The following is a 17,144-nucleotide window of genomic DNA, read 5'->3' on the forward strand; positions in this document are numbered from 1 at the left end:
CCCGCCTGGCCTGGAGTCGTTTGGGTGTTGGCTGGTTTCAGCAGAGCAGTTCCCCACCTCAGCTGCAATGCTCTCGTGGTGAGCAGGGAGCTTTTTCTCCCCATTGCAGCTCTGACTCCGCATCAGACAGAGCGAGGAGGTTTCTGGTTAAAAATACCAGCCAGCATCCTGCATTTTTCATGAGCAGGCCGTGTGACGGGAGGACAGAGCAGCGATGGAAGCACACGGCAGCCCAACTTCTGCAGCTCTGCTCCCTGATGCCGTTTGCTCGGGTAGCAAAAGGCTGCAGCCATAAATACTGCACCTGGGGGGATCCCTCTGAAGGCGGCAGCCAACCTTTGCTCAGCCTTTTCTATGCTGCTGTTGGGTTCCTGCTCCCATCGCCCCAGCCTGCGTGCAGGCATGCAATGCAAACAGCACCGTGCTCTGCTCAGGGAGATGCAGCAGCACACAGCAGTGCAATGGGTGGGAACACAGCAGGGGAGGGCGAGCACGGCGTGCATGTGGGAAGGAATTTGCAGGGATGGAGAGGACAGGTTCAGAACGGGATTCATTTCAGTGGAAACTCTCCAGCCTCATCTGTTGATAGGAGGCTAAATTTAGGCATCCCAGTCTGGGAGGGAGGAGGGGGAGAGGGGACAGCAGGCAGTGCAGCGCTGCTCTGACAGCCTGGGAGCACCAGGTCACACCAGCAGTCCATAATGGAGCAGGGATGGGCAGTGCTGCCAGGCCAGTACCAGCACCTCCAGCCTGCTGAGCCCACAAACCACACTTTGCCTTCCCAAGGTTCTCCTGCATGGCTTTAAGATTTGCTACCCTCCCTGTGAAGCAGAAGGCAGCAGTAGCTCCTTGCTTTGCAGCAATATTCTGCTCACCTTGCCCCTGCTCGGGGCTTTTGGCAGGGGATTTCCCTCTGCTGGTACAAACCAGGTCTCTTTTCCTCTCTATCTCACACCTCTGTAAGCTGCTCAGATGCAGCAGCTGCTAACACCAAATTTCATTCCTCCGTGTTTTCAAGCTTTAAAGCGAGTTCCTTTGAGCAACATATTGACATGAATTGAAGAACCTTGAAACGCCAGCTGAAAACCCACACTGTGCCACGTGCACAGAGCTCCTCCAACAGTTTGCACTGGGATTCCCTCACACACAGCCCCAGTGACCCCAGCACCCTTCTAGGTGCACAGCCCTGGCAATGAGTGCCAGCAGGAGAGCCAGAGTGGGCTGTGAGGCATCCCAGGGTTGCAGAGGGCTTTGGAATGCATGTCCTGCATTTGGAATGCTTATCCTGCAGCAACGTACGGGAGAGAACTGAGCATGAGGCAATATGGAACAAACTACTGGCACCTGTGCTGAAGGACGGCATCCCCACAGAGCCCAGCCCCAGTTTTGCTCCTGGAGGAAGGAAGGGCTCATTTCAGGCCACTGAGGGCCACTCATTGCCCCCAAGCTGCCTCTACCCAGCCCCTGGGGCTCAGTGTGACACTGAAGAACAGAAACTCCTTAGTCACTACCAAGGGCTGCCATGCCTGAGCCTCTCGCAGGGTTATTTTTCCTTGTATGAAATGCTGAAAGCAACGCACAAGGACAGCACGATGAAAACTAAGACGGGATGAACAAAATGTCACTGCAGCCCATGGGGCTGCCCTGGTGGGGACACGTATGGGGTGACAGGAGATGGGCTGTCACTCACAGGCACAGAGCAGCACCAGAAAAGCACCTGACCCAGCCTCACCACCTCCTCTGTCACTGAAATGGGCAAGAAAACAAAAAAGGGACAGAATGGTAATGCTAAGCCTTCCAACAGTTGTTATCACCTCTTTGAAGACCAACCAGCACGGACAACAGAAGTAACAAATAAGGGCTCCAGGCCCACACTTGGTCATTGGTTTCCTCACCAGCCCTGCCAGGCTGGGAGCTGATTTGTCATGGCTTTGTTCTTTGGTGGACATCTGCCCACATGCAGGGCAGAGGCCACGTGCTCCCAGGGCACCCAGCACAGCCGACAGCCTGCAGCAGTTCCTGGCAGCCAGCAGCCGAGCAGGGCACGCGCTCTGCAAGCCCTCGAGTCATCTGGTAAAAATGCAGACTTTGGGAAGTTGACTTTGCTACGTTTTGTTCCTGTAGGCTCACGGTCACGATCAGCCTTCCAGTGCTGCTCAGCTCCTCCAGCAGCTGCTATGGAAACCAGGAGCAGCACCCATTCCCCAAGGGCAGGCGGTTCAGGGGTTGGCTTGTTTCAGCCACGATTTTGGAAGCGTTGCAAGAGAGCAACTCGTGTGCTCAACCAGCATCTGCAGTCATTAGCAGAGCCTCTCTATCACAAAGGGAAGAGGAGTTAAACAGTCAGCAAGCAGCACAGCAGGGACAACCCCCAACTGCTCCCAAAAAAAGAAACTTGAAATGGCTCCCTGTGCCAACACTGCATTCTTACCCAGCTGGTCTTCTCCATGCTGGCTATCTGGGGGAGCACAGCTGATACGGCCCTGTGAGGAGGTGCTGCATGCCACAGCCATGTGAGATTAACGCCAAGAATTTAAGGTCAGTCGTTCAGGCCAGCTGCTATTTATAAAGAGGAAGGAAAACAGAAGAGCAGTATCACCTCCAGGCCTTAGGAAACGTGCGGTCAAGAAGGGCGCATGGCGAGGGCACGCTTCAAGCTCTCCTGCTTTTCCTTCCAATCTCCAAACCAGCACCTTTCAGAAAACGTTCTCAGTTCTGGCATTGTGACCCCAGGGCTGCCAGCACCCACAACTCTTCCATTAGCAGGAAAGGTTAAAAACGAAACCATCCCAGCAGCACTGCCTCTAATACAACACACAGCACGCCCGTGTTCAGAAATCCAGGCTACACATGAAAGCCTTACATCCCACAGGCTCGCAAAGCCCCTCCTCATCTAAATATAAGCCCTCCCCGTGCAAGATATTCACTGCATGTCAGTGGTCTTCCTTTTAAAGGGAACCCAACTCACGCCATCCCCAGGTGCAGACGGATGCTTCCCACAGCCAGGACAGGAGCCAGGCTGAACGCTAAGGCTTTGGGTCGACTCGAGAAAGAACGACTGCTCCAGGAGCTGCTGACAGGTGTCAGAATTTGGTTTATAACATCAGATGTGAAAACAAGCAGTTATCAACTATTTACAAGTCCAAAAAAGGCTCGCGTGCCCACTTGCCAACCAGACCCCAAAATGACACTCGCTATCATATTGTGTGCTATTCAGAAAAGGAAACTTCAGAATGTTTCTGCTGAAAATAGAAAAAGCAGAAGTAACCCAAAACGTCCTATTAGGACCAAGGTGAACCCACCCCATCTGCATGTATTCAGTAATACATGAGCCCTTCTCTCAAACGCGTTTTTCACAGTGCAACAAAAACCCATCACATCATTTGGAGGTTGCATGGAGGTCAGATGCATCAAATAGAAAAAGCATTTGTCCAAAATGCCTTGGGGGCATTCTTTATAGCATTTGCTTGGTATGTTTGAGTACAAACATATGAGGATTTTACAAATGTTACTGACTGAATCCAAGAGCTACAGGGAAGCAGTACAATCTCATACATGTTAGGAAACAGCAACAACAGAGCTGACAGTGGAAACCAGCAGCCAAAGCCACGAGCTGCAGAATCACTGATGCCTCTGGATGGAGGTCACACTTCTTCAAGGTCCACTATACAAGTTTTCCCTATAGCCAGAAATTAGAACTCAGAGTTCTGTCAAATTCAGAGGAAGGTAAAAATAAGAAAGCTTTTACTTCCCACCTCTCTGCTGAATGTTAATGCCATGGGAACATGCTCTGCACACTGCCAGCTTCTTCCCAGATAATTTCCTATTTCTCTGCTAAGCCTCTGGCTCACACATGACTCAGATTTAGCACTTCAGTGAGATAAGCATGCACCCCATCCTATACTTAAAATTAGCAGGGCAAGCTTCAGCTCCTTCTTAAGAGCCAAGCATAATCAATCATTTACTTCAATGAAAAATGTGCTGGTTTGTATCCGAAACCAACTTGAGCTACTTACTCCTTTATCTGGGCATAGGGAAGGGCAACAAAAAGCAAAGCTGACAGTAGGCTACGAGCACAGGGCTGGCAATCACACCTCACACGTGTTTGTTTCTTCATGATCCAGGGAGATATGCCCTTCCAACACAATAGCATCAAGACAGATAAAACTGTTTAATACAGAACGAGGATAGTTGCTGCATAAAAATAAGGATATTTAAGGGAAAAAAAAAAAAGTCTGACATTTTGTATTTAAATGAAAAGCTGTATGGATATTGATCACACAGGTGACTCATGAACGTAGGAGCTACAGCACAGTTCTCCAGGAGAGTTCAGGATGTTCTTAGCTTCTCCACCCGCTAAATCCAGAGGAAGATCTGTGGAGCAGAAAGAAAAAAAAAAGAACACAGCAGTGAGTGCTGGAATTTCCCTCAGGCAGAATTAATTTAGCAGATCAGATCTCAAAGAGACTTCCAGAGCATCAGAAGCTTATTATGGGGATGTACTGATATTTCCAGCATCTTTTACTTGACGCTGCATCAATACATACTGCTAGATATAATTGTGCTCATTCTAAAGCTTATCATCCAGAGAAATGTCCTACTTGGTAGGGAAGCAAAGTTTAAGAGCCTTGCTAAAAGTAATCCATCCATTCAGTGGCAGAGTGGATCACAGCGTTAACCTCAGTTCTCAGTTCAGTTCTTCAGCTGTAAATCACCATCTCAATTCAGCCAGAAAGGAACTGATTTATTTCACACCCTCTTTCAAGCTGACAAATGGAGTAGAAGCCAGATTCGCAGGCACAGCTGGAGCACACGCATCGTGTGCTCGAGAGGCAGAGGGAGGAGGCTGGGGATGAGGGTGACCTCAGTGAAAGCCCTCTCTTCTATGAACAATTTATCCCACTGGAAAGCACTCAGAGCATGGACTATTAGCCCTGTGCACTGACATTCAAAAGGAGATCAGAACTTGTATGTTGCTGCTGCTTTCAACACTTGTTCTCATGCACTGCTCAACTGCTTTATTCTGGTTCTGTTTGTACTCTTAACGAAGAATTAGACATGAGAGGGTACTTACGTGTTAGTTGATCCAAAACCAAACCCTGGAAGAAAGGTAAAAATAGAAAAATCATGGTTAGAAGTGAATGCTTAAGATACACAGTACGTGTTCCCTCCTGCACACCAATAGAGAAACATTTCTTTCCTGCCTTAGGCCAGGGAAAGCGATGCCCAAACAATGGAAGTCAAATCCCCATCTAGAAGAAAAGTGACTTGGCTCAGCTCCTGGTAGGGCTGTGCTTTCACTGCTAATCTGCTAGCTTCATTCATTAGCACCAACTGCATACAATGAGCCTGCTTCATTCACCTCCCCACAAGAATAAGAGGGCTGCTTTCTGAGGATGGAGTCTGTGCTTAATGCAAGCCAGCGGTGGCAGGCCACCAATGAATGTAAGTGTTCATTCTCAAAGGCTCTGTTCTCTGCCCTGTGTAAATCCCTGCAGCTTCACCAAGCTTCATCAGGTAAAAAACCTGGCTGTTGGTGCTCTAGCTCAATTTGGCAGCACGCATTCTTTGCTTGCATACAGCCACCCATGCACACAGCACCGAAGAGATATTTGCTGCTTCTCAATATTTTTGTTTGAGAAGAGCAACTCCACAAAAAGAGGTGAACAGCAGTAATCAGGTATAGTATAAAGAAGAGTAATTTGAGTGAAAAGCAATAATCAGGTGCAGTACAAAGAGGAGCAATTTATTCACATGCAAAGCAGCAAGTGATGGAATCATGAGATTAAGTCAGATTAATCTCTGCAATGACTTCTCCAGGCCACAGTGCCTATATAGGAGGACCACGCTCTGTTTTTAGTGGGGAGCTGAGCAATCACAGTTGAGCTCCAGGGAAACCTGGAGACATGGAACCTGTTAGACTTACTATAGTTGAGTTTCTCCTACCTCCTCCACCTGTCCCAAAAGCAGAGAATCCACTGCTCTGTGTGCCAAAACCAGAACCCTGCTGTGACAGCGATCCAAACGTCGGGGTATTCTGATTTGCTAACGTGCCAAATGATGCTGTGTTGTTACTGGTACCACCAAACCTGCAGTTTAAAAGAGAAGATTTGTGTTTGCAAGTTCATTCTCACTCATAGTGGAAGCTTTCCCCACAATGAAAACAGCACGCTCCTTACACAAGGATACATCAGTAGAGTGGTATCACAAGACACAAATGATTGTACATTCAGGAAATGGATTTCCTTGATGTAGGAAGGACTGCTGCAAGTGGGAACGTCTGCACAGCCCCCATCCCTAATGTCCACCTGGCAGATGGGCAGATGTGTTCATACTTACACAAAGAACATTTTCAAGTGCTTGGCAATGCCAACACCAGCCATCGAGTAGAAGACCTTAACCCACCCCGAGTAACATTCACCCTTAAAGCTCAACAAGTACAGCGCTGCTGTATTTCACAACCAGGGCAGCAAACAGCAATTTACTTCAGGTTGCTCGTGGCCAGGAGACAAAGCAGAGCCCAGGTGCACAACTCAGGCTCCCAGCTTTCAGACAGCACCTTACCCACTGCCACACAAACGGCCTGCAGGCTTCCCAGATCCTCTCTCTCCCCAGCCCATTTGGAAGCTCCAATGCTTCCCTAAGGATCTGCACCTACTTGGCCACTTCCCCACCACACCTTTGGATTATTTCCCCTAACTGCTCTTGGAAACTGAAATGAGAAACACATTTTTATATATGGAACTGATATCTCCTTTCTCCACCCACTCCATCCAACCAAGCCCTGCAAAGCTATCAGCGTGACACGCTAACGAGACCATGATATGCATTATGGTTCCCTACCCCCACGTACACTTCTCCCAAACCTGAATGCTAGAGGAGCACTCAAACAGAAGCTTCAGGCGTTTCTCTCTTAAACCAGGCAAAATACAGACACAAAATATTCAGATGACAAGCACTGCTAAGAATCTGCAAGCACACAGTGCTGCTGACACCAACCCAGTACCAGCCCTCCCCTGAGCAGGCTGCCAGCCACGCTGAATACCGTTCCAGCTTTGCAAGGCTGTGCTTCAAATGCACTCTTGTCATTTCTGACTTAAAATAGGAAGCGACAGCGCATTAACCCACCTCTCCATCCATCCAGATCTAGTAGAGAATTAAAAAAAATAAAAAAAGGAAAAAGAAAAGCAGCAAAAATATCACAACCTCTCTCTCCAGATAAAGGACAGTCCTTGCAGCAGTGTGACAAGCAGTTCGCTTGCTAAAGGACATCACCTCTCCTAGTGTACACAGACTGTGCACACTGCCCCACACACTGCATTACAACAGGGCAGCTGAGTGACTTTGCAGCTTTGGCCTCATTTACCAATCCTGGGCTGGCTCCTGGCCCACCTAACCTGCAGACAGCATCAGTTCAGAACCATGGATGTGGATTTCCCAGCAAGGGGAGAGCAGGTTTTGTTGTTCTTTTAGAAAAGGAGCGAGGTGAGGATATGCAGTGAAGAACAAGAGGGTTTTGCAGTGCTCTGTCTGCTCAGGACTATGCCATTGAACACACAAATCATGTCTGACAGGAAGCGGTGGTGAAAACAGCGACAAGGAAGTGTGGTTCAAAGTGCTCCTTCCAGCTGCAACCACAAGAGCAAGCCTGCTGAAAAAGGCTGAGCGTCGTGCAAGCAGGAAAACAGCTTAAGCTGTGGAGAGATTCTGTTTATTTATTTCACATACAGAAGACATGAGATCCAGTCATTGCCTGGGAACAACTGAAGCAAACCCATCTCACCCAGATGTTCAGGTCTTTTGTGCAGCTCCGACATAAGCAGGATTGAGAGGCACTTGAGGTTAGTTTATGAAAGCAAAACCTTATTTGCTCACAAACAGCCGGAATTTCAGACTGTTTAAAGAAGTGTAGTGGTTTCTATTTTTGATACCTAAGTCATTGAGCAAGTGATGCAGATTCTTCAGAATTGAAGGAACAGTGAATCACGTATTTAAGTTAGAAGGAACTGGCAAGTAACTGCACTGGAATTGTGATTTTGGAACTCTCTCCTACAGAGGAAGGCGGAAAGGAAGTCCTGCACAGGACTAAATCACACTCTGAGCTATGGCACTTTATGGCAGGACTTGTAAAGTTACCTGGGGATTTTGAGTGCATTCAGTTTCAGTGCAAAAATCATGCAGCATGGCACTGAGAGATGGAAGTGAAGAAGGTATCACTTGATTTAAGTGCTGACATCTCTACGAGCACATCCTTCTTTGTGGGGATCTAATTAGGCTGTTTTTACCCTTTCCAAAGGGAATCTCCAATCTGCTGCACCAGAGTTCAGGGTGCTGCTGAAGAACCTAGCTGAGGCCTCCCACAGCTCAAGGGTGCCCTGGCAGATGGGTATCTAACCAGCTTCACGGGGGGATTCACAGGTACACTGCAGGATGTTCTACATAAAGGCAGTTCATCCTGAAACCAGGATGAGACAAAACACTTGTGAAATGTGTAAGCACTAAGACTGGGAAGATGACCAGTCTCCTTTTTTCTAATTGGGTCAAACAAATCCTGATATAACTATAGGACATGCAGGTGAGTTGCTTGCAGGTGGCACAATGCTGAAGAGGTGGATTTGCTGCCTACTGCAGAAGTTGCTTTGTAAGGTTTGAACTTCTTTATTTGCTGAGCTAAAGAAGGAATCAAGTGCTTACCTGCTCTGGTGCCAAGCACAAACTTAAAGAGATAAAGAAAAAAATGATCAGTGTGAGATAAACAACTCACACTGGGACCACAGGCTGTTCCAGGTACCTCCTCCCACCCCCCAAAGATGAGAGAACAGACTGAATTCCCATGAGCATCCCTAGCCAAATCTCACAGGTAGATAAGGTGGCTCTTCAGCGTCACAGACAGTATTTGTTACTTTCCTTGCTTGGCATAAATTGTAGGTCTCCAACTGAACACATCAAGCGTGCACACAGAAAACACTCCTGCCTTCACTTACATGCAAGATCACTCCCATTCCCCATCAGACATTACATCCTGCGGGGCAAAGGCTTTTGCTTTATGCCAATTAAAGCCTTTCCCCTGCTGGAGAGGTAACTAAGCACAGGAGGAGCTGTAATGCAAGGAGATTACTTTCCCAAACCCTGGCCCCACGTTGGCTTACCCAAATCCTCCGGCGCTGGCTGCTGCCGTGCCCTCGCCGAACACTTTGCCTCCCGTCGAGCCCAGAGGGCTTGAAAAGGTTGGGGCTGAACCGAATGCTGGCACCCCTCCAAACCCAGGGGATCCCCCAAAAGTGGGAGGGCTGCCGAACACTGGAGCAGCACCGAAGCCACCTGAGCAAAACAGAGGCAAAAAAAGAAAGAAAAAAAAAAAGGACAAGGATGTAAAGTAAACAACAGTGAAGAAAGAAGTAAAGAAAGAAGAAAACTGCGTTTCCAAGTAGACAATCTCTACGAGGGAGCGTTCATCTTGTCCATCATCTAAACAAAACCCACTGCTACAAAGCTTCCAGACCGCAGGATAATTTGGTACAAAAGAGGTGAATAGGAAAAGTGCCTGAATACGTGTGAAAAACACTAGACAAATTAGGAGACTACCCACAGGAGACCACACTCAGGGCCTCCTGAACATGCAAACATGAAATCAACTCATCCTCCAGGGCTGGTAATAAATCCAGGGTGGTAACACATCATTCATGCTTGCACAGTGAGGCAGGATCTCTACCTGCTTTATGTATAAAGACCAGAATCTTAATTGAGACAGCAAGCATGCACAGTAACTAAGTTTCAGTAATTATACATACAACAGGGAACAGAGATGCTTTCATTGTTATAAAAAAAGAAAAAGATCCTTCTGGAGCTCTGAACAGACTTCTACACTATTCTATGCTCATCTACTGATATTACTGGCCTGTTTCTAATTGAGACTGTGGAATGTGAAGGACACCTGCTCTTTTGTTTGACTAGGGCTGAGGACTGGGATAGCACCACACATTTTAATACCCTGGGTGAAATTCTAGTCCATGTCAAGGTAATGGATACTGTTTGGCTGTAAACACAAAAGGCCTGGAAAAAATAAACTCTAGGCCTGAATTATTTAAACATAGATCAGCTATCTCATTACCCCTAGTCTAGGAAGTTAGAGTATTTACTGGAGGGGCTGAAGCTTTGCTAGGGATATGCTTTCTTTTGCAATTAATGTTAACAAGTAGTGGAGAAAGAAAAGTTAAACATGCAAGTAGTGAGTGCAGAACAAAATAATAATAAAAAAAGACTGAAATTCTCTATATTTGATTAAGTTAATTCAATCAATAGAACCAACAGCTCATTTCCCAAGAGAGGGAGCTGAAGCATGTCTGATATCCACATCATGGAGGAGGCTATCCCAAAGTAGAAACCTGTGCATTCACTCACATGAAGAAATGGGAACGAAAAGGGTTACAAAACCAGACTGAAGTTTGGAATATAATTTTCCAAGGAAGCAACTACAAGAGGAAAAATCTGTTCAATTCCATAGCCTGTATTTTAAATTGTACGCTAAGTAAGACCAGCACTAATTCACACAGCTCCCTGCCTTTAAACCACAATGGGGATTTCTGGAATGGACCACTGAAAATGCAGTTTACTTGAAGTTTCTGCACAGAAGATTGTAAATCTCTGTCTTGGATCCACCAGTTACATACTCTGGGGTTGCTACCTACAGCTTAAAAAGCAATGCTAGTAACACATACCAATTAATTGTCCACAGACATTTCCTGCACAAATAAACAAAAGCCTGGGCTTGGTACAGACATAAAACCAGCAGAACGCTCCACCAAATAGCTGACACAAACATGAGTGCTCATAGAGTGGGTTAACAAAGTACCTGCTTTGGTCGGACTAGAGAACCCAAAGCCTTGAGACGCCACGCTGCCACCGCCAGAGCTAAAAGTGCCTGTAGGTTTCTGGTCTCCAAAAGATGAGGTGCCAAATCCAAAGGCCTTGGCTCCACTGTTCCCAAATAAGCTAGAAGAATCTGGGGAGATAAAGGTTACTTGTGAAGCTCATAACACACAACATTCTGTGCCACACCTCATTGCTGGGTCGGGAGAAAAGGAAACCCCTTTAACTTCCCCAGTCCTCAAGCACAGGAAAGAGCACCTTGCAGAGGTAAGCTGTTTTCTCCATCTCTTTAGGGGTTTGTAGTTCTACCAAGCCATTCTCATGGATCACTAAGGGCACTTTATTATTGCAGTCTGAATGAATAATAGTAGGGTCATGATATTGAGATTTCCAGCACATCCCAGTGACAGATGATTTGTCAGATACACTGACACACTGCAGTCAGTAGAAGTCAGTCACTCCAGTGAGAAATCAGAGTAACCCAATTGTCTTTTCTTGACAACACAAATATCCATTCACCACAACTACAGACTCTCTGTTCTTACGGCAATGGCCAGTATTTCTTAACACAATTATTTGACAGTTAGAATTACAGGGCCTTAAAGCAGGAGCCACACTTTGCCAGCTTCACAGAGGCTGTTTGTATTTCATGAGGCTACAGAGAATTTGAGCATCTAGTGGGCCAAGGGAGAACAGCTGAAACCTTTCTCTGCTGAACCATGCATTTTATTTCATCACAAAACCCAATACTGCAATAAAGGAGGACTAAGTTAACAAGGATTGAGGACTGACCTCAACCATTAATCTCAGTGGCTCATTAAAGAGGCAGTAAAAGAAACAGATTTGCTCTCACAATGCTTTAGATGCTACTTTCAGCCACATGGCTAATTCTACAGCTTTCCTTTGTTCCTCTACTTTCACACCTTAGCCACTGCTTCCCCACTTCGTGCTTCCTAGCTGCTGGGCTCCACCCCTCCTGCTTTCCCCTTCTGTCAAATCCATCTTGCAAGTGACGAAATAAAAAAGCTGGGCAGTCTCTCTGAAACAAAAGCCACGGCTAAGAAATAGTTATCAGCAGCTTCTGTGGCATACAGATACAGATAAGGAAAGTAGACCTGCAAAAGCTGTGAACAGAAGGCAAGAGTGAGCCTCAAACTAATTGCTACAGCACAGAACAGCACAGATACACCTCAGCACAAATCTTAGAGTATTACCAAGACCCATGAGCCTGGTAATCTCAAGACTAATGTGCTTTTAATCCAAGCCTGGCAATAAAAATAGATCTTTACATTAGTGGGCAGTGATCGATCCTTGCATTAACAGTTAACTGTTTAGAGCTTCTAAGAAAGGACTCCTGATAGACCCCTTAAAGTCCTTCTTGCAAAGGAACCTGGGGATACCTTGCTGTACTCTCAATACCTCCCCTGCCATCTTTTGTGAGGTTGCTTGGCTGGGCAAGAAGGAACACGTGGGAGGGCTGGTTTGGCACTTCACATGCACATCAATTCAGCTACAACACCCATGTGAAGCGATGCCTGCTAGCTGGCAACCAGCACAAAAGGAAAGCCAAGCACTGAGTTCCTTCTCCTAAAGAGAACTTTAAGGCAATTCCTCTATGAGCATCACAGAAGTTGGGCAGACACCTGGAAGGAACCCGCCCTGCTTACCAAATCTGGATAAGAACTGACAAACGGAACTCTACAGCTCTGCATCCCCAAAACAATTACTGAGTGTATTTATTTTTCTTAACTACAAATATACAACTTAAAAAAAAAAAAAAAAAAAGGTATATCCTAAGCAATAACTGAGAGCTTATCCATGCAGCAAGTTTTGAGCAAATATGTTACATATGCTGCAAAAAGACACTCATGTCAAGGACAGAAAGCTGAAGAAACTGCTGTCCATCACATGCATTGACTTGGTTTCACTTACGTATGAGATGCAGTGACCTTTTTTAGAGTGCAAGGAAAAGCTTCCTAACTTCAACTAAGTTGGAAGCAGACATTCAGTGACAAGAATTTAGAGTATTTGATTTTAAAAAGCGCTTTGGTTACAGAATTCCATGAAGAACATAAATATCCTTTGTATTTCTCCCCTTTGCTTGTTTGTTGCAATTGCTGCCCTACTTATTTTCCATAAACCTAGAAGGAAAACTACAGAAGAACACATCACACAACCTGTCTGCCTCTGTTACCCCTACAAGCCTTTCATGTCAACAGAGAATTTACTCAGAGACAAAGAACAGCAGAAAAGCAGATGGGATCACAAAGCAGATGGGAATCAGAGCACATTTTGTATTCTTGTTTTCTTCACTTACTCTGGGAAGCTGCTGATCCAAATCCTCCACTGGAGGAACCAAAAGGATTCTTATTGGCTGCATCCTGACTTGGCTTTCCTCCCAAACCAGTGAAGAAGCCTCCACCTCTCCCACCGCTTCCAGATCCAAACAGGCCTCCAGTGGAAGAGGACGACTGCTAGGACACAAGAAGGGCAAGAATGGGGATTTAAACAAAGTCAAAGCAGCTCATGCCCCCAGGGGTGACTTTCCCAGCTCTCTGAGGTACCAAGTGCTGAAGAACCAGTGAGCAGACTCTTCAAACACACAGCACAATGAAATCTGACTTAAGTCTCACATCTCATCTACAGAACAAAGTATGCCTTTGAAAAACGCTCCATGTTGCCCAAGTGACTAAAAAAGAAAACTCCACTTTCCACTTGGCAGGGAATAAAGGCAGGCTTATGCTCCATCCCTACCTTATCTCCCCCATGATTACATGCTTGTTTCTGCACACTCCTTGGAAAACATGCAGATGCAGTTTTGGTGCCTCCTACATTAGCAAGTATCTTCAGTAGAGCCTGGGACAACTTCTACTGACCACATCAAATTCCCCCTTTGCTACTAGAAGCAGGTAGAGCACCCTGAACAAATCCACTGTATGTAACATTCCCTTATTTCTGCAAATGCAGTAAATACTTGCCTGCCCAAAGACAATGCCTCCAGTATTTGCTGCTTGCCCAAACACAGAACCCGTGTTGCTAGAACCAAAACCTGCCAAGAAAAGAAAGGAAAATTCATCACAAGAACTGTTCCTAGGATAGAAGACAAACCAGGGAGGCAATACTAGTCCAGAACAGGGAAGGACAGATCTCCTATGCCAAAACACCAGGATACAAATGATGTTACCAAACGTATCTAGGTTGGTAAAGTTTGAAACGTGCCAACAAACAATAAATTCAATTGACAATGTATTTGAAAGCCAATAAACAGAAGGCCTTTTGACTTATGGGATTGTTGCTGCCAATATGAGAGAACTGAATTTTTTTTAACGTTGCTATAATAATGCTGCAAGTCATGGACAAGTGCACTGTACATTTTGATTTCCCCTGTGTAGAGAGGATCTGTGCTTTGTTACCTAAAGATTCCTTTTATAGATTATGAAACGTTTTGATTAAAAAAAAGAACTCCCCATTCCATTTCCCAGTTCACTTAAACGTGCATTTTGTAATAAAACTTGCAGCTTCTAAAATTAGGAACACCTTTCTCAAGTTCATTTCCTCCAGTTTAACTATTCTCTGTTACTGTAGTTAAAATGAACAAGAAGTTTTGCCTACAGTGCCATCATTTTTAATTAAATGAGCCTAATTAGGTTTTCTTCCTTGGAAATACATGCTTTCTAATATTACTATGTATGTTTCTCTTTTCCCTGGAAGCTCTCTGAAGATTAGACAGGCAAAGCTGTGGAAAAAATCCCAATATACTGCAGCAATGTGAACAACAACAGGAGATTGACAAAGAAGGTCTGGTCTGGGCAAGTGTTCAATTTAATTGTATAGACAGGTAGCTGATGGTCATGTTACTGCTCTATTTAATTTGGGATGCTTCCAAACACAAAAGTGGATTTCACAGATTAGTTCCTCACTAACCCGTAATTTTGAGGGCTTAACACATTTTTTGCCATGACAGATCATGATATAACAGCAGACCCAGCTGTACAGCCACTGCAGCATGGGCACAGTGCAGAATGAAATGCTGCATCTGCATTCAGTCCCCTGCTTATAGCCTCAGAGCTACCTTGGTACTTCAGCGTAACAATTCACAGTGTGATAGTTTGAGATCTCCCAGGTGTGCTGAATCCCACCCCATTCTTATGCAACAGACAGCACACCATGTAGTTCAAAATAAAGCCAAGGCAGACTTGGGAGTTGAGATGAATGCACGATTGCAAAGCCTACATTCAGCGGTATTCAATGGAGATCAAGGCTGAGCAAAAGCTTCTCTGGTCTCCAACATTAACTTCCCCTCCTCATGCACTGCAGATCTTATTCTTACTAATTGAAAAAAAAAAATGAAGGGCTAGAGGGAAAGAAAAGCACTCAAAGCAGCCTGACTTTTCCCAGTGATAGACACTGCTAGAATACTGCATGTCTCTGCAGTTTGCTCTTACCTGAGGCTTGGCAGAAGCTGAACCCAGCAGATGATGTAGTAGTGGTAACAGCAGCGGTGCTACCAAAGACAGATCCCCCTTGCCCAAAACTGCTGCTTTGCCCAAACACCAGAGTGCTGCTCTGTCCAAACATCCCACCCCCAGTGCTGGCAGATGGCTGTCCGAAGGAGAAGGAGCTTGCACTGTTGGCACTAGAAGATGCTCCAAACACATTGCCACTGCTCGAGGCTGCAGTGGAAGCTGCTGGCTGGCCAAAGGCAGGCACTGTCCCAAATCCAGACTGGTTGAAGGTAAAACCACTTGAAGAACTGCTCGCTGGCTGCCCAAAGGTCGGTGCTTGGCCAAAGGCTGGCTGACCAAAGCCCCCAGTTGTGGTGGTCCCAAAGGCAGAAGTACCAAACCCTGTGCTGGCAGTCGGTGTGGTCACAGTGGCAGTGGTGGGTTGTCCAAATGGAGCTGATGCTGTGGTACCTGCCGGCAGTTGGCCAAAAACAGATGGTGTGGAAGGAGTGCCAGTCGTATCACTAGCAGGCTGGCTAAATGCTGAGCCAGAAGAGCTGGAATTTGGAGGCTGAGAGAACACTGAGGAGCCTGCAGAGGTGGGGACAAACACTGAGGCACCAACAGCTGGACTCTGAACGCAAGTAGGAACATCAGCAGCAGCAGCCGGTGTGCTTGTTGCTTCTGCAGGAGAGGCAATGGTTGTTGCAGAGGCTGTCACTGAGATGCTCTGATCCTGTGGGACTGAGGCTGAGGCAGCAGGAGGCACCGGTGCCTTCAGCTCACTTATGGAAGCAGGAGTAGCAATGGCATCAGGGGGAGGTGCTACTGATGCAGTACTGGAGCCCACGGTGTCCCCAGCTGCTGTCTGAGACACAGGGGGCTCTTTCATGGGCTCTGAAAGCTGTATCTGTGGCTGTGGAGCCTGTGTTGTTGTAGGTGAAGACTCAGGTGCTTCATTTTCAGTTTTTTCTGAAGCAGACAGCAGTTTGGCATCTCCTCCACCCTTATTAGAAGTTGCAGCTGGGGCAGCATTTTGTGATGAACTCAAGAAATTCCCAAACGAGAGAGATGTTGAAGTGGGAACAGTAGAAGGGGCAGAAGTGGATGCGCTCGTGCTGCTTGCTTGCTGAATACCGAATGAAAAGTTGAGTTTGTTTCCACTTGAGCCTCCAAGATTAAACACCCCAGGAGACCCTGCGGTTATCTGAACATTGCCGAAGATACCGCCTGTGGCACTGGTGCTGATGGAGGTGGGTGCAGTGCCAGCTGACGTGACTGATGGCGAAGTAGCTTCTCCAGCTTTTCCTAGTACCAGGGGGGGACCAAAGACAAACCCAGAAGGTGATGTAGATGTTTTAGTTGACTGTGCTCCTGCAGCACTGGTGGATGGTGTTTTAGTGGCGGTTTTGGCATTATCATCTGCTTGACCAACACGCAGTCCTGAGAAGCTCCCCAGAGTTTCTCCAGATAGGTTGCTCAGAAACAAGTTGTCCCCTGGCTTAGTTGGAGGGATGTCTAACTTGCCAGAGGCTGCGGAGGGAGCAGAAGACGTTGTTGCAGCAGGTTTGTTTGACTGAGTGCCATCTGCTGAAGAGCTATTTGCTACTACGGCTCCTGAAGCACTTGCTGGCTTGAGGGAGCCAAAAGCAAAGGAGCTCTCAGGGACTGCTCCAAATTTGGAACCCCCAGCAAGCGAAAATGAATCAGGTTGAGTGGACTCCTTGGCAGGGGCTGTAAATGGAAGACAGAAGTTACAAATCGAGTTATAATATGCTAAGCTCTATTTTTCTTAAACAACAATAGCATGATTTAGCGCTACGCAGATTG

General features: G+C 46.4%; 1 protein-coding gene across 1 annotated transcript in view; it reads right to left on the reverse strand.

Annotated features, from left to right (window-relative positions):
• Window positions 1–4,230: 4,230 nt before the first annotated feature.
• The window catches only part of NUP214 (nucleoporin 214), a 39,710-nt gene continuing 26,796 nt past the window's right edge, over window positions 4,231–17,144 (reverse strand). Inside the window, exons 29-36 of the mRNA XM_042879377.1 lie at window positions 15,315–17,048; window positions 13,848–13,918; window positions 13,187–13,343; window positions 10,853–11,002; window positions 9,150–9,321; window positions 5,947–6,089; window positions 5,075–5,099; window positions 4,231–4,374 (exon numbers count right to left, since the gene is read on the reverse strand). Of these exons, the coding sequence (XP_042735311.1) occupies window positions 4,341–4,374; window positions 5,075–5,099; window positions 5,947–6,089; window positions 9,150–9,321; window positions 10,853–11,002; window positions 13,187–13,343; window positions 13,848–13,918; window positions 15,315–17,048 (2,486 nt within the window). The 3' untranslated portion in view covers window positions 4,231–4,340. The remainder of the gene's footprint in view (window positions 4,375–5,074; window positions 5,100–5,946; window positions 6,090–9,149; window positions 9,322–10,852; window positions 11,003–13,186; window positions 13,344–13,847; window positions 13,919–15,314; window positions 17,049–17,144) is intronic.

The sequence above is a fragment of the Lagopus leucura genome, unplaced genomic scaffold (assembly GCF_019238085.1).
Source record: "Lagopus leucura isolate 7727_CA_CO unplaced genomic scaffold, USGS_WTPT01 Super-Scaffold_100022, whole genome shotgun sequence".
In the NCBI taxonomy this organism is placed as follows: Eukaryota; Metazoa; Chordata; class Aves; order Galliformes; family Phasianidae; genus Lagopus; species Lagopus leucura.